At 46.9% G+C, this 16,342-nt stretch overlaps 1 protein-coding gene across 1 annotated transcript in view; it reads left to right on the top strand.

Annotated features, from left to right (window-relative positions):
- SEPTIN9 (septin 9) overlaps positions 1–16,342 on the top strand; it is a 618,133-nt gene that overhangs the window by 198,568 nt on the left and 403,223 nt on the right. Inside the window, exon 2 of the mRNA XM_053709672.1 lies at positions 439–495. Within this exon, the coding sequence (XP_053565647.1) occupies positions 439–495 (57 nt within the window). The remainder of the gene's footprint in view (positions 1–438; positions 496–16,342) is intronic.

The raw sequence follows: 16,342 nt of genomic DNA, 5'->3' as shown, positions 1-16,342 counted from the left end.
TGATGCAATTTAATCATATTCTTTGTTTTATGCTGTATATTTGTTTACACCCTGCGTGGTGTAGTTTTATGTTCAAGTGGAATGGCTTCTTTTTTTCTGGCAGCCACAAATAAATAAATATATAAAAAAAGAAAGAAAAGGAATGAATATATAATATGGGGGGGGGGGATTTCAGCGGGTAAGCACCGCTATTTAAATGAGGGAAAGGGTGGAGGGGCGGAGCCATATATATAAGGGCAATTTAAGGAATATGGCTGGACTTCTAATGTTATTATTAAAGAATTAGTTGTAGGATAAAATGCCGGTATAGACCATATGACATTTAGTAGCTTGAAATGCATGTGGACATAAAAGAGGGTATGTCATCAGGGGGTTAATGCTGTATTTATCCAATAACTCCTACTTTTGTTTAATGTCATTTTCCTTTATACTTTTCAGGATTTTCACGAACCACAAGCGGAAGGCAAAGAAAATTCAGCGATGTGACGAGTCCCAGTAAGTTTTGCTGCTACCAGGACTGTCATATAGAAGACTGTGATAAAACAAACCCTAATGTTTATTGCAGCAGTCAGTACTTTAAAAAAGATGTTTTTCAGTGACTAAACTTACCCCCCCCCCCCCACACACACACAAACACTTGCGTTATTTGGGGGAGGACTTCTAGACTTGTTATAGAATTTGACACAGCCACAGTCATTTTGTTAGCAAAACTTGCATTGTTTTAAAATCTTAAATACCCCCCCTTGCTGAGGCCAGTTATGGACAGACTAGGTTTGTGAAATCTGCTTTGTGCACTACTAACTTACTGGAATGGGATCAAAGTAAGTAATATTTTTAAAGTTTTTTTTTTTTAATGAACAAAAGTTTTTATTGAGTTTTACAGTGTATAATTTACATTTGACAAAGAATTCCATCTCTGCTAAATTTTAAGTCATTGAACATGGTTACACATACCCCATATACAAAAGCACAAATTAAGCATAATATATTATTATCAGTAATAACCTTTCAAAACCCTGTGGAGGAGGGGACCCAGCCAGTAAGAAGACCCATGGTGCTCTATCTATCACCCCCCCCCCTGCCCCGGGGGAGACTGGATACATCCCAAAGGGAGGGGAAGGGTAATGGGATGTGACCCACCCAGACAAGCTGGGCAGGAGCGGGAGAGGCAGGGGGGCACCCACTTCATAACTCTTTTGGTTTTAGTCAGGTGTTCTGAATCTTTGCTGTCTATTTCTATTTCTAGCTTCGGAGTACATTATCCAGGGTTCCCATATCCTCAAAAATTGCTCCTTATTGTCTAGTATGTCTGCAGAAGCACTACTCATCTGATATTTTTAAAGTTTTTTAAGTGTTCTCCACAGAAAATTTTGCAAGTCGGTGGCATTATGAGTAGCCGGGCGGCGGCAGTAGTGTAATATTTTCTATTATATTGCATAATTTAACATAAATGCATTTAATGATAGTTTTCTTAAATGGAAAGAGTCCATGCTGCATTCATTACTTTTGGGGAAATAAGAACCTGGCCACCAGGAGGAGGCAAAGACAACCCAGCCGAAGGCTTAAATACTCCTCCCACTCCCCTCATCCCCCAGTCATTCTTTGCCTTTCGTCCCAGGAGGTTGGCAGAGACGTGTCAAAATTTTTAAATTTTGTTTTTGTCTCTTATGGAGGGTAGTACTCTTCAGCATGGGATAGGAGTTTTAAGTAGTCCTGTCAGTCTCTCAGTGAGGGCTTGGATGAAAGTTAGAGTCAGGAGATGCAGGGAGAGTCTTTCTGCGAAGCCATCCTGACTCATATTAACAGCTCCTCAAGCAATCTGCGTTGTCGAACTTCGCTCCGCTGCCTGCTTTCTTCTCTCAAGTCCATGGCGGGGGCGACGCCACTATTTGTCACACTTGAAAGGCTGTGTTCCTGTTCCACGGCGTAGATTCTGGTAAGATCGTTTCATTTTACTTTATCGTGAATGTACTGTAATGTGAATGTTTTCCCGACAGGCTACCACACTTTTGCGGGTCTACCTATATGACATATGGGTCTCAGTGAGTCTCTGTTAGTATCTTGGAATCGAGGGTTAATATCTCCTGAGGGGGGTTTATATTCATGTTTGTTATTTGATTCAACCTGCTTATGTGTGATGTTTATTGGCTCGTGGTTGGAACTTTGAGGCCTTTGGAAGTGACGCAGCCTTTTGGTTGGGAGCGCTTTTTTGGACTGTACAGTTCATCTTGCATTCGGGCGTAGTTACGCTCGGGAGGGTTCCCAATTTCCGCATTCCTGACTGTGTGGCGTAGGAGATATTCTAGTCTGCAGGGGTCTGGACATAGGAGGTGGTGAGTGCCCCATCCATTGTGGGTGTCAGGTGCCGTTTTTGTTTAATACTTTAGTGCATATTGATATTTCCTCTATCCAGTTATGGAGGATTATGCTCATTTCAGATTCAGTTACAGAGGATTCTGATACAGAGACTATTTTAATTTCAGATTCAGATTCTGTGTCCGGTGATGACTCCGGTTTGGCCTAGTTGACACATGTCGACCAGTTTTATTCCGTATGCCATATAAGAGCGCCTGGTTCCTCGGGCTCGGGGAATCAGGGGAGTGCTGAGCCATCCGTCTCTGGGTGCCCCATCCTCCAGGAGGCAAGTTCCTTACCAATTCATACTTCTACATATGCGGGTAACCCAGTTTTTGGTTCCTTCATGCGGGGTGGTGTGTTCCCCCCGGAGGTTGCAGCACGTTTTTGCTTCCAGATATTGTTAGCGATGGTCCGTCTGCAGAGTCCAGAAGTTCATTTGAGATTGTGCTTGTGCCCTATTTTCCCGGGTCTTCCGCCTTGGGGTGGGCCTCTACAGTTCCCCGCGGGTGTAGCTGTTCCAGAGTGTTGTGCCTTTCATTACAGGATTGCACGCCTTAGCGTGTTGCTTAGACATCTTTTTCAGTTATTGAATGACCCTATCGTTAACAGATATGGGGACTTTCAGTCTGATAATGTGAATGGTACACCTCATTAGACATGTGGGGTTATCTCCTGTTTGTCGTTTGAGATCTTTCCCAGTTTTTTGTAAGATAGGGCTCTGTTTGACTGGTCCTGCGGGCAGGCCTATGTCTTTTGGGCGTTAACCTTAGGGTTGCCTTATATTTTATTTTGTAGCCGATGTGATATCTTTTATTTGTGTTTGCTTCCTTCGGGAACCATCTGGGATCGATACTCTTAGTTACTTCTTCGGAAGTTGTTTGGACATGTTAGTCCTATGTTTAATAATGTCGGTTTTCCCTTTTCCCCTATGTGGGGGAATTTATGCATCTTGCCGGTTAGGACCCTGAGTACAGGCTGGTCCTGTTGGGTTGTTTTGGTTTTGTGGCTGTTCAGACACATGGCTCAGTTTCTGCTGGATCGGTAGTAGCGCTGAGTGCTCAAGTTTCAGTGTTCTTTATGTTCAACTAAGGGAAAGGATTGTTGCAGTCCTTATAGCCTTCAGTCATGTATGACCGGGCAGGGGAGTGTTCCGCTGGTCACTTTATCTGACATCTGATTTCATCAGAACGTGGAGTTCCTCCACGTGTGGGGGGGGGGGCTGACGGGCGTAGTGCCCCATTGCCACTGCTTGAGTGGTTTAGCCTTCAGTTTTTAGGCTCCTTGATGGTCCTATGGGGCTTGATCCAACAGCTTGGATAGCTGTCCAGCTTGCAGAAGGTTTTGTATTTTGAAACCTATTGCAGCTTTTGGCACCTTTAAAGGGGTGCGTGTTAGCTGTTTCTAGATATGGCTTTTACTCTAGGCCGCGTAAGGTCTGTCTGAGTTATGAGGCCTTGGGTCTTTTTCCATTGTCCCGGGTGGGTTAGCCCTGCTAGTAGGGTTTTGGGAACTTTGTGGTATCCCCTCTGTTGTCCTGTGGCCTGTGAAGTCTCTTATTTGACTTCCAGCTTTGCTCCTTGGAGAGTTGGACTTTATCTAGGGGTGGTTCCTTCATTTGGTCGGAGCTTTAGAGTTCTCTGCACTGTCCAGTTTTTTTTTTGTCTGGCTTTTTGGCCAGTCGGGGTGTTTAGTTCCAGGGTATAGTTGCCTGAACTATTAGGTACCCGGACCTGTTTTTTTCTTCCTGAGTCTTCTTCTTTCGAGAACTGGGGCTATGTCCTTGCTCTATCTACCTGACCGGGTCAGGGTTGGCCTGGTCTATCGGAGTATTTATTACTCCTTGCCACAGAGTAATTCATGTCATCTGGGTGGCTTGCGCCTCAAGTATGGTGGGTTCCTACCCAGCTGCTGGCGCTGGATTCCAGTCTTCTGGTGCACCTTAGGGTTGCATTCCCCTGTTAGTTTGCCAGGGTACCTGTGGATTCTCTGCTCTGCAGGCGAATGGGTTGACTGTGCCTATGTTGGGTGAACAACCTGTGTGGGGGTCCTTTCTAGGACATTTGCGGGAGATTTTTTTCTTCCCGTTTAGACGGTGGCTTCAGGTTGGAGGACAGTTGTTGCCCTTCTGGCCTCTTCCCTTTTTCTTAAGGGATATTCTCTTCTGGGGAGACAGAGTCCTTACTAGGGGCTTCTCCTCGTTGGAAAGTGGAAGGTGGACTTGGTTCCGCCTTGAATCTTGCTGGGGGCTTGTTTTGATAGATCCTTGGGTCTATGGCCTTGTTTGTTTTCAGAGTTGTGTACTCTGGGGTTATGGCTTTGCCATCTTTACGCTTGTTCCTGTACTAGTTTCGGGATCTTTGTTCCCTTGTATTGGTGGCCCAGCTGGGTCTGCAGGTCAGGATGCCTGAGCGGTCTATGGGTCACGGTATCCTTTGGGATGTGTGAGCTTGCTGTATCTATTCTGATAGCTCAGCCTGCTAGGAGATGGGTTTTTCCTTTCTCCTTGCTCCTTTGACAGGAGACAGTTTCCTCTTCCTTTGGGTTTTGAGGGTAATTCTCCTTCTCGGGGGACCTCTATGGAGGCTTTGTGTTCCCCTATTTAGGGACCTGTGAGTAGGTCTAGTGGCTTCGGTTGCCTAGAGCGTACCCTCTGTCGGGGACTGTTTTGTGTGGTCTGTTTCTTGAAGACTGCTTCTTCCTTGCGGCTAGCTGGACAGCTAGCTCAGCGTACTAATGCACTGTGACTATTCTGCACTGTAGCAAACCGAGGGTTGCTGGTCCGATCTCCGGCGAGGTCTACTCACCCTTCTTCCTTTCGAGGTTGATATGATGAGCAGTGCCTTGAGTCCCTTAAGGGGAATTAGCCGCGTGTTACAAGACCATACATGTTTTAGCTCCCTCTGTGTTCTCAAACTTGGGGTTTCGCCTGGGTCTATTACACACTCTTTCATGGTCGAATACTTGGGTATTCTATGGGCATGTGCTGCTTGCAGGATGTTGGAGAGCTGTTTTTTCGGTCTCCGTGCCCGGTATTATCCCGGATTCCGCCTGGTATAGGCATGGCCCCCTTCCCTGTTTGGGTTCATTTGGGTCTCTGATTTGGGCCCACTCTTGGAGGTGCTGTTTTTTGCAATGAGGGAATTTTTTGGTTCCTCGGTCCTCCTTGGCCTTGTTCCCTTTGAGGTTTTTGGCTGGTTTACCCTTCATTTGTGAGGGGTGAGTGGTGGGGGACCGTGTGTTGGGCGACAATGTCTCTTGGTGGACTGTTGGCTCAGTCGAGTCCGTTTCCGGTCTCTAATTTGGCTCTGGACTGGCTGCGAGTCAGTGTCACTGGGGCTTTTCTTTTGAAATGTTTTTCTTGGCTTCGGATGAAGCAGGATTTTTTATTGGGTAGAGGTTCAGGCCTGGTGCCCTCACCATGGGCCGCTATTGTACCCTCACGTCTTGGCATTCAGTGTCCTCTATAGCTTGGGTATTGTTTTCCCAAAAGTAGTGAATGCAGCTGTGGACTCTTTCTATTTTAGAAGAAAAACATAAATTATGCCTACCTGATAATTTCATTTTCTTCTGATAGAAAGAGTCCACAGCTCCCCACCCATCATTTTATGTGGGGCGTCCTTATATTCTTCTGGCACCTTTCACCCTGATATTTCTTCTACTGTTCCTTGTTCCTCGGCAGAATGACTGGGGGATGAGGGGAGTGGGAGGAGCATTTAAGCCTTTGGCTGGGGTTTCTTTGCCTTCTCCTGTTGGCCAGGTTCTTATTTCCCAAAAGTAATGAATGCAGCTGTGGACTCTTTCCATCAGAAGAAAAGGAAATGATCAGGTAAGCATAATTTATATTTTCTTCAATAAAAAATTAACATTTATAATATTAGCTAATTTTAGCTTTTTATTGGCTAAAATTGAAACCGGGTGGTCAGTAAAATCAGCGGGGTGGTGCACCCTAGGTATAATTACATGTAGCCCAGTGAATAGGATATACATCTCATTATTCTTTTCCATGTCTCACCCTCATTCACTTTCTGTCCTATGAGGCGGAGTGGTTTATTTTTCTGTGTGATTCCTGCATATCTGTGTGAGACTGGTTAGATTTGTTTTTGGGCGTGTTTTTTATGTGTAGTGTGATTTAAATTCAGCCAAAAGTGAATATTTACCGTCCTAAAGATATGAATTCATCCACAATACTCGGCAAATTTAGAGGCACGGTTGTGAGCTGTTATGAGGCTGAATCTTGTGATTACCAGAGAGATCTGAGAAGCTACTCAGTAAAATTACTAAAGTCACACATCTGACTGGCATTTATAAGGTTAATCATCCACCCCAACACACATGCAAATTCGGATCAACCTTACGCCATATTATCTGATCCCTTTAATGCCATAGCTTTGCAGCAGTCTCTGGGCACATAAGGGGGCGTCTGCCTGCTAGCTTTGTATTATCGCCCCTGCTTGCACCTTGTCTGGGCACATAATGGGACGTCTGCCTGCTAGCTTTGTGTTATCACCCTGCTTGCACCTTGTCTGAGCACATAAGGGGACTTCTGCCTGCTAGCTTTGTGTTATGTACCCAGGCAAGGTGCAAGCAAGGGGGATAAGGGGACTTCTGCCTGCTAGCTTTGTGTTATGTCCCCAGCAAGGTGCAAGCAAGGGGGATAAGGGGACTTCTGCCTGCTAGCTTTGTGTTACCGTCCCTGTCTGGGCACATAAGGGGGCGTCTGCCTGCTACCTTTGTGTTATCCCCCCTGCTTGCACCTTGTCTGGGCACTAGGGGACGTCTGCCTGCTAGCTTTGTGTTATGGCCCATGCTTGCACCTTGTCTGGGCACTAGGGGACGTCTGCCTGCTAGCTTTGTGTTATGGCCCATGCTTGCACCTTGTCTGGGAACATAAGGGGGCGTCTGCCTGCTAGCTTTGTGTTATCGCCCCTGCTTGCACCTTGTCTGGGCACTAGGGGACGTCTGCCTGCTAGCTTTGTGTTATGGCCCATGCTTGCACCTTGTCTGGGCACATAAGGGGACGTCTGCCTGCTAGCTTTGTGTTATGGCCCATGCTTGCACCTTGTCTGGGCACATAAGGGGGCGTCTGCCTGCTAGCTTTGTGTTATCGCCCCTGTCTGAGCACATAAGGGGGCGTCTGCCTGCTAGCTTTGTGTTATCGCCCCTGCTTGCACCTTGTCTGGGCACAATAAGGGGACGTCTGCCTGCTAGCTTTGTGTTATCGCCCCTGCTTGCACCTTGTCTGGGCACATAAGGGGACGTCTGCCTGCTAGCTTTGTGTTATCGCCCCTGCTTGCACCTTGTCTGGGCACAATAAGGGGGCGTCTGTCTGCTAGCTTTGTATTATCACCCTGCTTGCACCTTGTCTGGGCACATAAGGGGACGTCTACCTGTTAGCTTTGTGTTATCACCCTGCTTGCACCTTGTCTGGGCACATAAGGGGGCGTCTGCCTGCTAGCTTTGTGTTATCACCCTGCTTGCACCTTGTCTGGGCACATAAGGGGACGTCTACCTGTTAGCTTTGTGTTATCACCCTGCTTGCACCTTGTCTGGGCACATAAGGGGGCGTCTGCCTGCTAGCTTTGTGTTATCACCCTGCTTGCACCTTGTCTGGGCACATAAGGGGACGTCTACCTGTTAGCTTTGTGTTATCACCCTGCTTGCACCTTGTCTGGGCACATAATGGGACGTCTGCCTGCTAGCTTTGTGTTATCACCCTGCTTGCACCTTGTCTGGGCACATAATGGGACGTCTGCCTGCTAGCTTTTTATTATCACCCTGCTTGCACCTTGTCTGGGCACATAAGGGGACTTCTGCCTGCTAGCTTTGTGTTATGTACCCAGGCAAGGTGCAAGCAAGGGGGATAAGGGGACTTCTGCCTGCTAGCTTTGTGTTATGTCCCCAGCAAGGTGCAAGCAAGGGGGATAAGGGGACTTCTGCCTGCTAGCTTTGTGTTACCGTCCCTGTCTGGGCACATAAGGGGGCGTCTGCCTGCTAGCTTTGTGTTATCGCCCCTGCTTGCACCTTGTCTGGGCACTAGGGGACGTCTGCCTGCTAGCTTTGTGTTATGGCCCATGCTTGCACCTTGTCTGGGCACATAAGGGGACGTCTGCCTGCTAGCTTTGTGTTATCGCTCCTGTCTGAGCACATAAGGGGGCGTCTGCCTGCTAGCTTTGTGTTATGTGCCCAGGCAAGGTGGAAGCAAGGGGGATAAGGGGGCGTCTGCCTGCTAGCTTTGTGTTATCGCCTCTGCTTGCACCTTGTCTGGGCACATAAGGGGACGTTTGCCTGCTAGCTTTGTGTTATCGCCCCTGCTTGCACCTTGTCTGGGCACATAAGGGGACGTCTGCCTGCTAGCTTTGTGTTATCGCCCCTGCTTACACCTTGTCTGGGCACATAAGGGGACTTCTGCCTGCTAGCTTTGTGTTATGTACCCAGGCAAGGTGCAAGCAAGGGGGATAAGGGGACTTCTGCCTGCTAGCTTTGTGTTATGTCCCCAGCAAGGTGCAAGCAAGGGGGATAAGGGGACTTCTGCCTGCTAGCTTTGTGTTACCGTCCCTGTCTGGGCACATAAGGGGGCGTCTGCCTGCTAGCTTTGTGTTATCGCCTCTGCTTGCACCTTGTCTGGGCACATAAGGGGACGTCTGCCTGCTAGCTTTGTGTTATGGCCCATGCTTGCACCTTGTCTGGGCACATAAGGGGGCGTCTGCCTTCTAGCTTTGTGTTATCGCCCCTGTCTGAGCACATAAGGGGGCGTCTGCCTGCTAGCTTTGTGTTATCGCCCCTGTCTGAGCACATAAGGGGGCGTCTGCCTGCTAGCTTTGTGTTATCGCCCCTGCTTGCACCTTGTCTGGGCACAATAAGGGGACGTCTGCCTGCTAGCTTTGTGTTATCGCCCCTGCTTGCACCTTTGTCTGGGCACATAAGGGGACGTCTGCCTGCTAGCTTTGTGTTATCGCCCCTGCTTGCACCTTGTCTGGGCACAATAAGGGGACGTCTGCCTGCTAGCTTTGTGTTATCGCCCCTGCTTGCACCTTGTCTGGGCACATAAGGGGACGTCTGCCTGCTAGCTTTGTGTTATCACCCTGCTTGCACCTTGTCTGAGCACATAAGGGGACGTCTGCCTGCTAACTTTGTGTTATCGCCCCTGCTTGCATCTTGTCTGGGCACATAAGGGGACGTCTACCTGTTAGCTTTGTGTTATCGCCTCTGCTTGCACCTTGTCTGGGCACATAAGGGGACGTCTACCTGTTAGCTTTGTGTTATCGCCCCTGCTTGCACCTTGTCTGGGCACATAAGGGGACGTCTGCCTGCTAGCTTTGTGTTATCGCCCCTGCTTGCACCTTGTCTGGGCACATAAGGGGACTTCTACCTGTTAGCTTTGTGTTATCGCCCTTGCTTGCACCTTGTCTGGGCACATAAGGGGACGTCTACCTGTTAGCTTTGTGTTATCGCCCTTGCTTGCACCTTGTCTGGGCACATAAGGGGACGTCTGCCTGCTAGCTTTGTGTTATCGCCCCTGCTTGCACCTTGTCTGGGCACATAATGGGACGTCTGCCTGCTAGCTTTGTGTTATCACCCTGCTTGCACCTTGTCTGGGCACATAAGGGGACGTCTGCCTGCTAGCTTTGTGTTATCGCCCCTGCTTGCACCTTGTCTGGGCACATAAGGGGACGTCTGCCTGCTAGCTTTGTGCTATCACCCTGCTTGCACCTTGTCTGGGCACATAAGGGGACGTCTGCCTGTTAGCTTTGTGTTATCGCCCCTGCTTGCACCTTGTCTGGGCACATAAGGGGACGTCTGCCTGCTAGCTTTGTGTTATCGCCCCTGCTTGCACCTTGTCTGGGCACATAAGGGGACGTCTGCCTGCTAGCTTTGTGTTATCGCCCCTGCTTGCACCTTGTCTGGGCACATAATGGGACGTCTGCCTGCTAGCTTTGTGTTATCACCCTGCTTGCACCTTGTCTGGGCACATAAGGGGACGTCTGCCTGCTAGCTTTGTGTTATCACCCTGCTTGCACCTTGTCTGGGCACATAAGGGGATGTCTGCCTGCTAGCTTTGTGTTATCACCCTGCTTGCACCTTGTCTGGGCACATAAGGGGACGTCTGCCTGCTAGCTTTGTGTTATCACCCTGCTTGCATCTTGTCTGGGCACATAAGGGGGCGTCTGCCTGCTAGCTTTGTGTTATCGCCCCTGCTTGCACCTTGTCTGGGCACATAAGGGGACGTCTACCTGTTAGCTTTGTGTTATCACCCTGCTTGCACCTTGTCTGGGCACATAAGGGGACTTCTGCCTGCTAGCTTTGTGTTATGTACCCAGGCAAGGTGCAAGCAAGGGAGATAAGGGGAATTCTGCCTGCTAGCTTTGTGTTATCGCCCCTGTCTGAGAACATAAGGGGGCGTCTGCCTGCTAGCTTTGTGTTATCGCCCCTGTCTGAGCACATAAGGGGGCGTCTGCCTGCTAGCTTTGTGTTATCGCCCCTGTCTGAGCACATAAGGGGGCGTCTGCCTGCTAGCTTTGTGTTATCGCCCCTGTCTGAGCACATAAGGGGGCGTCTGCCTGCTAGCTTTGTGTTATCGCCCCTGTCTGAGCACATAAGGGGGCGTCTGCCGGCTAGCTTTGTGTCATCGCCCCTGCTTGCACCTTGTCTGGGCACATAAGGGGATGTCTGCCTGCTAGCTTTGTGTCATCGCCCCTGCTTGCACCTTGTCTGGGCACATAAGGGGATGTCTGCCTGCTATGTGTAGTAAGGATTAGACTTCCTAGCGCTCAAAGCAAATACCCCATAAAGAAAGAGTTAGTAAAAAACAAAATAGGTAAAAATAAATATTTAATATGACTGAAAACAATATATATAAAAGTTGATCGATAAAATGTTAATCGATAAGAATTGCTCAGGTGAGAAATATATTCAAATGAAAAATATTCCTTAGTGTCTTTAAAACATTGTTTGAATGTTAGGTTGGCCAACCTAATTGTACCTAAAAAGTATTATAAAAACAATATGTTCTGCAAAAGAGCTGGAGAGCAAGTTCAATGTGAAGTTTGAGCTCCTAGGAATCAGTGATGGGAAAACAGTATATGTTTGATATTGGATATTTAATATTGGTCTGTGCTGTGTTGTACCAAATAATGTAACTATTAATTAGTCAAATAAGGGACATATAGTTGCAAAATGGTTGCAAACTAGTGCATCTATAGTTGAGCTTTAAAGCATCTTGAATACTGATAGTATATGAGATTTATAGGGTCTATGATCTATATGATCTATATGAAAGACAGTGTATATAGCGCAAATATAAGAGGTTAAATAGTGTCTGCTTTGCGTAATAGTGGCAAATTAGCTGTGTATATAAGTTACAACATAGTATCCCACAATCATTAAGATCGCTCAGTGAACAACAGCCTGTACATAGAAACTGCTAAGATAGTGGTTTGTGAATAGTTTCATAGTCTTGTAGTAGGCAAAATAGAATTTGAGTGTGTCCGTTATTCCTGTTAGCACGAGAAGCGTGATCGTTTTCTTTGAAGTTGGATTTGTGTCTGTAGTTAAAAGGTATTTACGCTTCAATAGCGTTTGTGTTAATGTTCCTGTAAGGATTTCTAACCTGTTGAGTTTCAGCTGTCTTGCTGAAAACACGATCGCCGGTCCTGGAGCCTTTCACCCGCAGTGGGTCTCGTTACAGCCGCTCACTCCCCAGGATATTCAAAAATCACGCGCCTTGAGTGTAGGCTTCCCGTGATTGGTCCTAGGAGGAAGTGTACCCGGCGTTGCTCGCTTGGAGTTCTTCTGATTCTTTTGGCTCTATCGGTCGATCTGCTGTGTAGTTTTTCTTGTTTGTGGCCGTTTAGGACCCAAAAAGGTTGAAGGTTTTAGAGATGTAATGTTGAGATGATATTCCACTTTTCTTGAAAAATTTAGCATTCAGAGGATTGCAACGCGTTTCAGCTGTCAAATACAGCCTTTGTCAAGCATATCCTCTATCTTCTGTGGTTTCCTTATATCCCGGATCTTAGTGTCTGATTAGTGTCCTTTCAAAACTCTTCCTTTTTACACCACAAAATTTTATTTTTATATCACCAATTTTTTATATAACACATCTTATAAATATATACAGTTCTCATCCCATCTGATGTGTATATAAATTTAGATCTCTATCGCCCCTGCTTGCACCTTGTCTGGGCACATAAGGGGGTGTCTGCCTGCTAACTTTGTGTTATCACCCCTGTCTGGGCACATAAGGGGGCGTCTGCCTGCTAGCTTTGTGTTATCCCCCCTGCTTGCACCTTGTCTGGGCACATAAGGGGGCGTCTGCCTGCTAGCTTTGTGTTATCACCCCTGTCTGGGCACATAAGGTGGGCGTCTGCCTGTTAGCTTTGTGTTATCGCCCCTGCTTGCACCTTGTCTGGCCACATAAGGGGGCGTCTGCCTGCTAGCTTTGTGTTATCCCCCCTGCTTGCACCTTGTCTGGGCACATAAGGGGGCGTCTGCCTGCTAACTTTGTGTTATCACCCCTGTCTGGGCACATAAGGGGGCGTCTGCCTGTTAGCTTTGTGTTATCGCCCCTGCTTGCACCTTGTCTGGGCACATAAGGGGATGTCTGCCTGCTAGCTTTGTGTTATTGCCCCTGCTTGCACATTTCTGGACACACAAGTGGACATCTGCCTGCTAGCTTTGTGTTGTCGCCCCTGCTTGCACCTTGTCTGGGCACATAAGGGGGTGTCTGCCTGCTAGCTTTGTGCTATCACCCTGCTTGCACCTTGTCTGGGCACATAAGGGGGCGTCTGCCTGCTAGCTTTGTGCTATCACCCTGCTTGCACCTTGTCTGGGCACATAAGGGGGTGTCTGCCTGCTAGCTTTGTGTTATCGCCCCTGCTTGCACCTTGTCTGGGCACATAAGGGGATGTCTGCCTGCTAGCTTTGTGTTGTCGCCCCTGCTTGCACCTTGTCTGGGCACATAAGGGGGTGTCTGCCTGCTAGCTTTGTGCTATCACCCTGCTTGCACCTTGTCTGGGCACATAAGGGGGTGTCTGCCTGCTAGCTTTGTGTTATCGCCCCTGCTTGCACCTTGTCTGGGCACATAAGGGGATGTCTGCCTGCTAGCTTTGTGTTGTCGCCCCTGCTTGCACCTTGTCTGGGCACATAAGGGGGTGTCTGCCTGCTAGCTTTGTGTTGTCGCCCCTGCTTGCACCTTGTCTGGGCACATAAGGGGGCGTCTGCCTGCTAGCTTTGTGCTATCACCCTGCTTGCACCTTGTCTGGGCACATAAGGGGGTGTCTGCCTGCTAGCTTTGTGTTATCGCCCCTGCTTGCACCTTGTCTGGGCAAATAAGGGGGTGTCTGCCTGCTAGCTTTGTGTTATCGCCCCTGCTTGCACCTTGTCGGGGAACATAAGGGAATGTCAGCTTGCTAGCTTTGTGTTATTGCCCCTGCTTGCACATTTCTGGACACACAAGTGGACATCTGCCTGCTAGCTTTGCGTTATCGCCCCTGCGTGCACATGTCTGGGCACATAAGGGGGCATCTGCCTGCTAGCTTTGTGTTATCGCCCCTGCTTGCACCTTGTCTGGGCACATAAGGGGGCGTCTGTCTGCTAGCTTTGTGTTATCGCCCCTGCTTGCACCTTGTCTGGGCACATAAGGGGATTTCTGTCTGCTAGCTTTGTGTTGTCGCCCCTGCTTGCACCTTGTCTGGGCACATAAGGGGATTTCTGTCTGCTAGCTTTGTGTTATCGCCCCTGCTTGCACATTGTCTGGGCACATAAGGGGATTTCTGTCTGCTAGCTTTGTATTGTCGCCCCTGCTTGCACATTGTCTGGGCACATAATGGGATGTCTGCTGGCTAGCTTTGTGTTATTGCCCCTGCTTGCACATTGTCTGGACACACAAGTGGACATCTGCCTGCTAGCTTTGCGTTATCGCCCCTGCGTGCACATGTCTGGGCACATAAGGGGGCATCTGCCTACTAGCTTTGTGCTATCGCTCCAGCTTGCACCTTGTCTGGACACATAAGAGGGTGTCTGCCTGCTAGCTTTGTGTTATCGCTCCCTGATATTTGTAGGTAATAGTTAGTTTCGAACTTGAAGAAATTTAATTCAAGACAACATCTCATAAGCTCAAGGAGAACATCTACAGGTGGATCAACATAGGGGGTCTTCAGAAGAGCTTTCTGTACCGCCCGGATACCCAGTTCATGGGGGATAATAGTATATAAACTGTTTACGTCAGCTGTTACTAGGAAACTTTCAGACTCCAGTCGGTATTGTCCACTAACCAGTTCCTCAATGAGTTGTGAAGAGTCTTGCAAGAAGGATGACATCCTAGTTACACAGGGTTGTATATAAAAATCTATGTTTTTGGCCAAAGTTGATAGAATAGAATCTCTGGCAGACACTATCGGACGTCCAGGTGACTTCTCAAGTGATTTGTGTATTTTGGGTAACGTGTAAAGGATTGGACATATCGGAGTGTATTGCCGCTGACGTCTTGGTTTATTAAAGAACGGTCTTCTCCTCTCATCAGGACCTGTGAGCCATCTATAGACTCTTTTTTCTTTATAATCATCATTCACAGTTTCGAATTTTCTATTCTTAAACTTAATCAGTTTTTAACGATACTCATTAACCTGGATGTTTAACTTATCAAACCACTTCTTCGTTTGATCCGCTTCCAATATTATGTTCTTTGTAGCCTCAAACTGTCCTATTTCTTCCCTGATTTTTGTCAAAAGGGTCCTAACTTCATCTGTGACCAATAGGATTAAATCCATAGAACATTTATTAAGGATGGCACACCACCTACGGCAGAATTCTGGACTCTTTTATTTTTTTGATTGACATACAATGGGTTATGTCATTTTTGTAAATATATTTGTCACATGTTCTAAGTGGGACTGCTTTGTTCTGATTGGGGGAAGGGCTAACACCTGATTTATATACCTTTGTTTGGTCACTTTTTCACTTGGTCTGATGAAGGGGTAATTGATCCCTGAAACGTTACTTGTTTTTTGATGTGCTAGTAAAAGTACTTTTTTTCACAAATCAAGTGAGTGCATTATATATATATATATATATATATATATATATATATATATATATATATCCAAATACCAGATCTTGCCCTCAGTAAGGAAACCGCCTGGGTGCAGCTTTGTAATCATATATCAGCCAAAAAGAAGTGCACTCTCAGTCACTTCTTTTTGGCTGATATATATATATATATATATATATACATACATACACATATACCATATATATATATATATATATATAAATACATACACACATATATATATATATATATATATATATATATATATATAAAGCTTTGTTTTAGATGTAATAAGTAAAATTATAATAATAAATAATAATTCTTTATTTCCAGCACAACACTTAACTAATAACGGCCCCTGCGTTCTACACTAGACATATAGGATACACACAGAAAAATGTCGGCAGCTTTCAGATTCTCTGGTTACCCTTTTTACCATCCACTTGTAATGCCAGACTGTGTTATATTCTCAGCGCAGGACTGAGCGCAAGATAACGCACCATTGCACTTCACCTGTAGTAGCGCTCTTTAAGAGGAATCTATTTTAGAGTCTTAAAAGGACATACTACTAGAGTCTTTTATTATTATAGTATTGCATATAACTATGTGTGACCCCTGCATATGGGTTAAACACATAGGTAAAGTTGGCTCCGGAGCTGCAATGCACTACTGGAAGCTGACTGAGTATATCTGATGAGCCAATGACAATAGGCTTATGTGTGCAGCCACCAATCAGCAGCTAGCTCCCAGTAGTGCATTGCATTTCTGAGCCTACCTAGGTACCCAAAGACCAAAGTAAATTTGATAATAGAAGATAATTGAAAGTTCTCTTAAAATCTGAGCATTTGTATTTCAATATTTGTGCTAGATCTGCAGGGTAAAGTGTCAGCTGGTCCCTGGCCTTGAGAATCCCAGAATAATGAAGCCATTATGTAA

This window comes from Bombina bombina, chromosome 1 (assembly GCF_027579735.1).
Source record: "Bombina bombina isolate aBomBom1 chromosome 1, aBomBom1.pri, whole genome shotgun sequence".
Classification (NCBI taxonomy): domain Eukaryota; kingdom Metazoa; phylum Chordata; class Amphibia; order Anura; family Bombinatoridae; genus Bombina; species Bombina bombina.
This window is presented reverse-complemented; position numbering and strand designations above follow the sequence as displayed.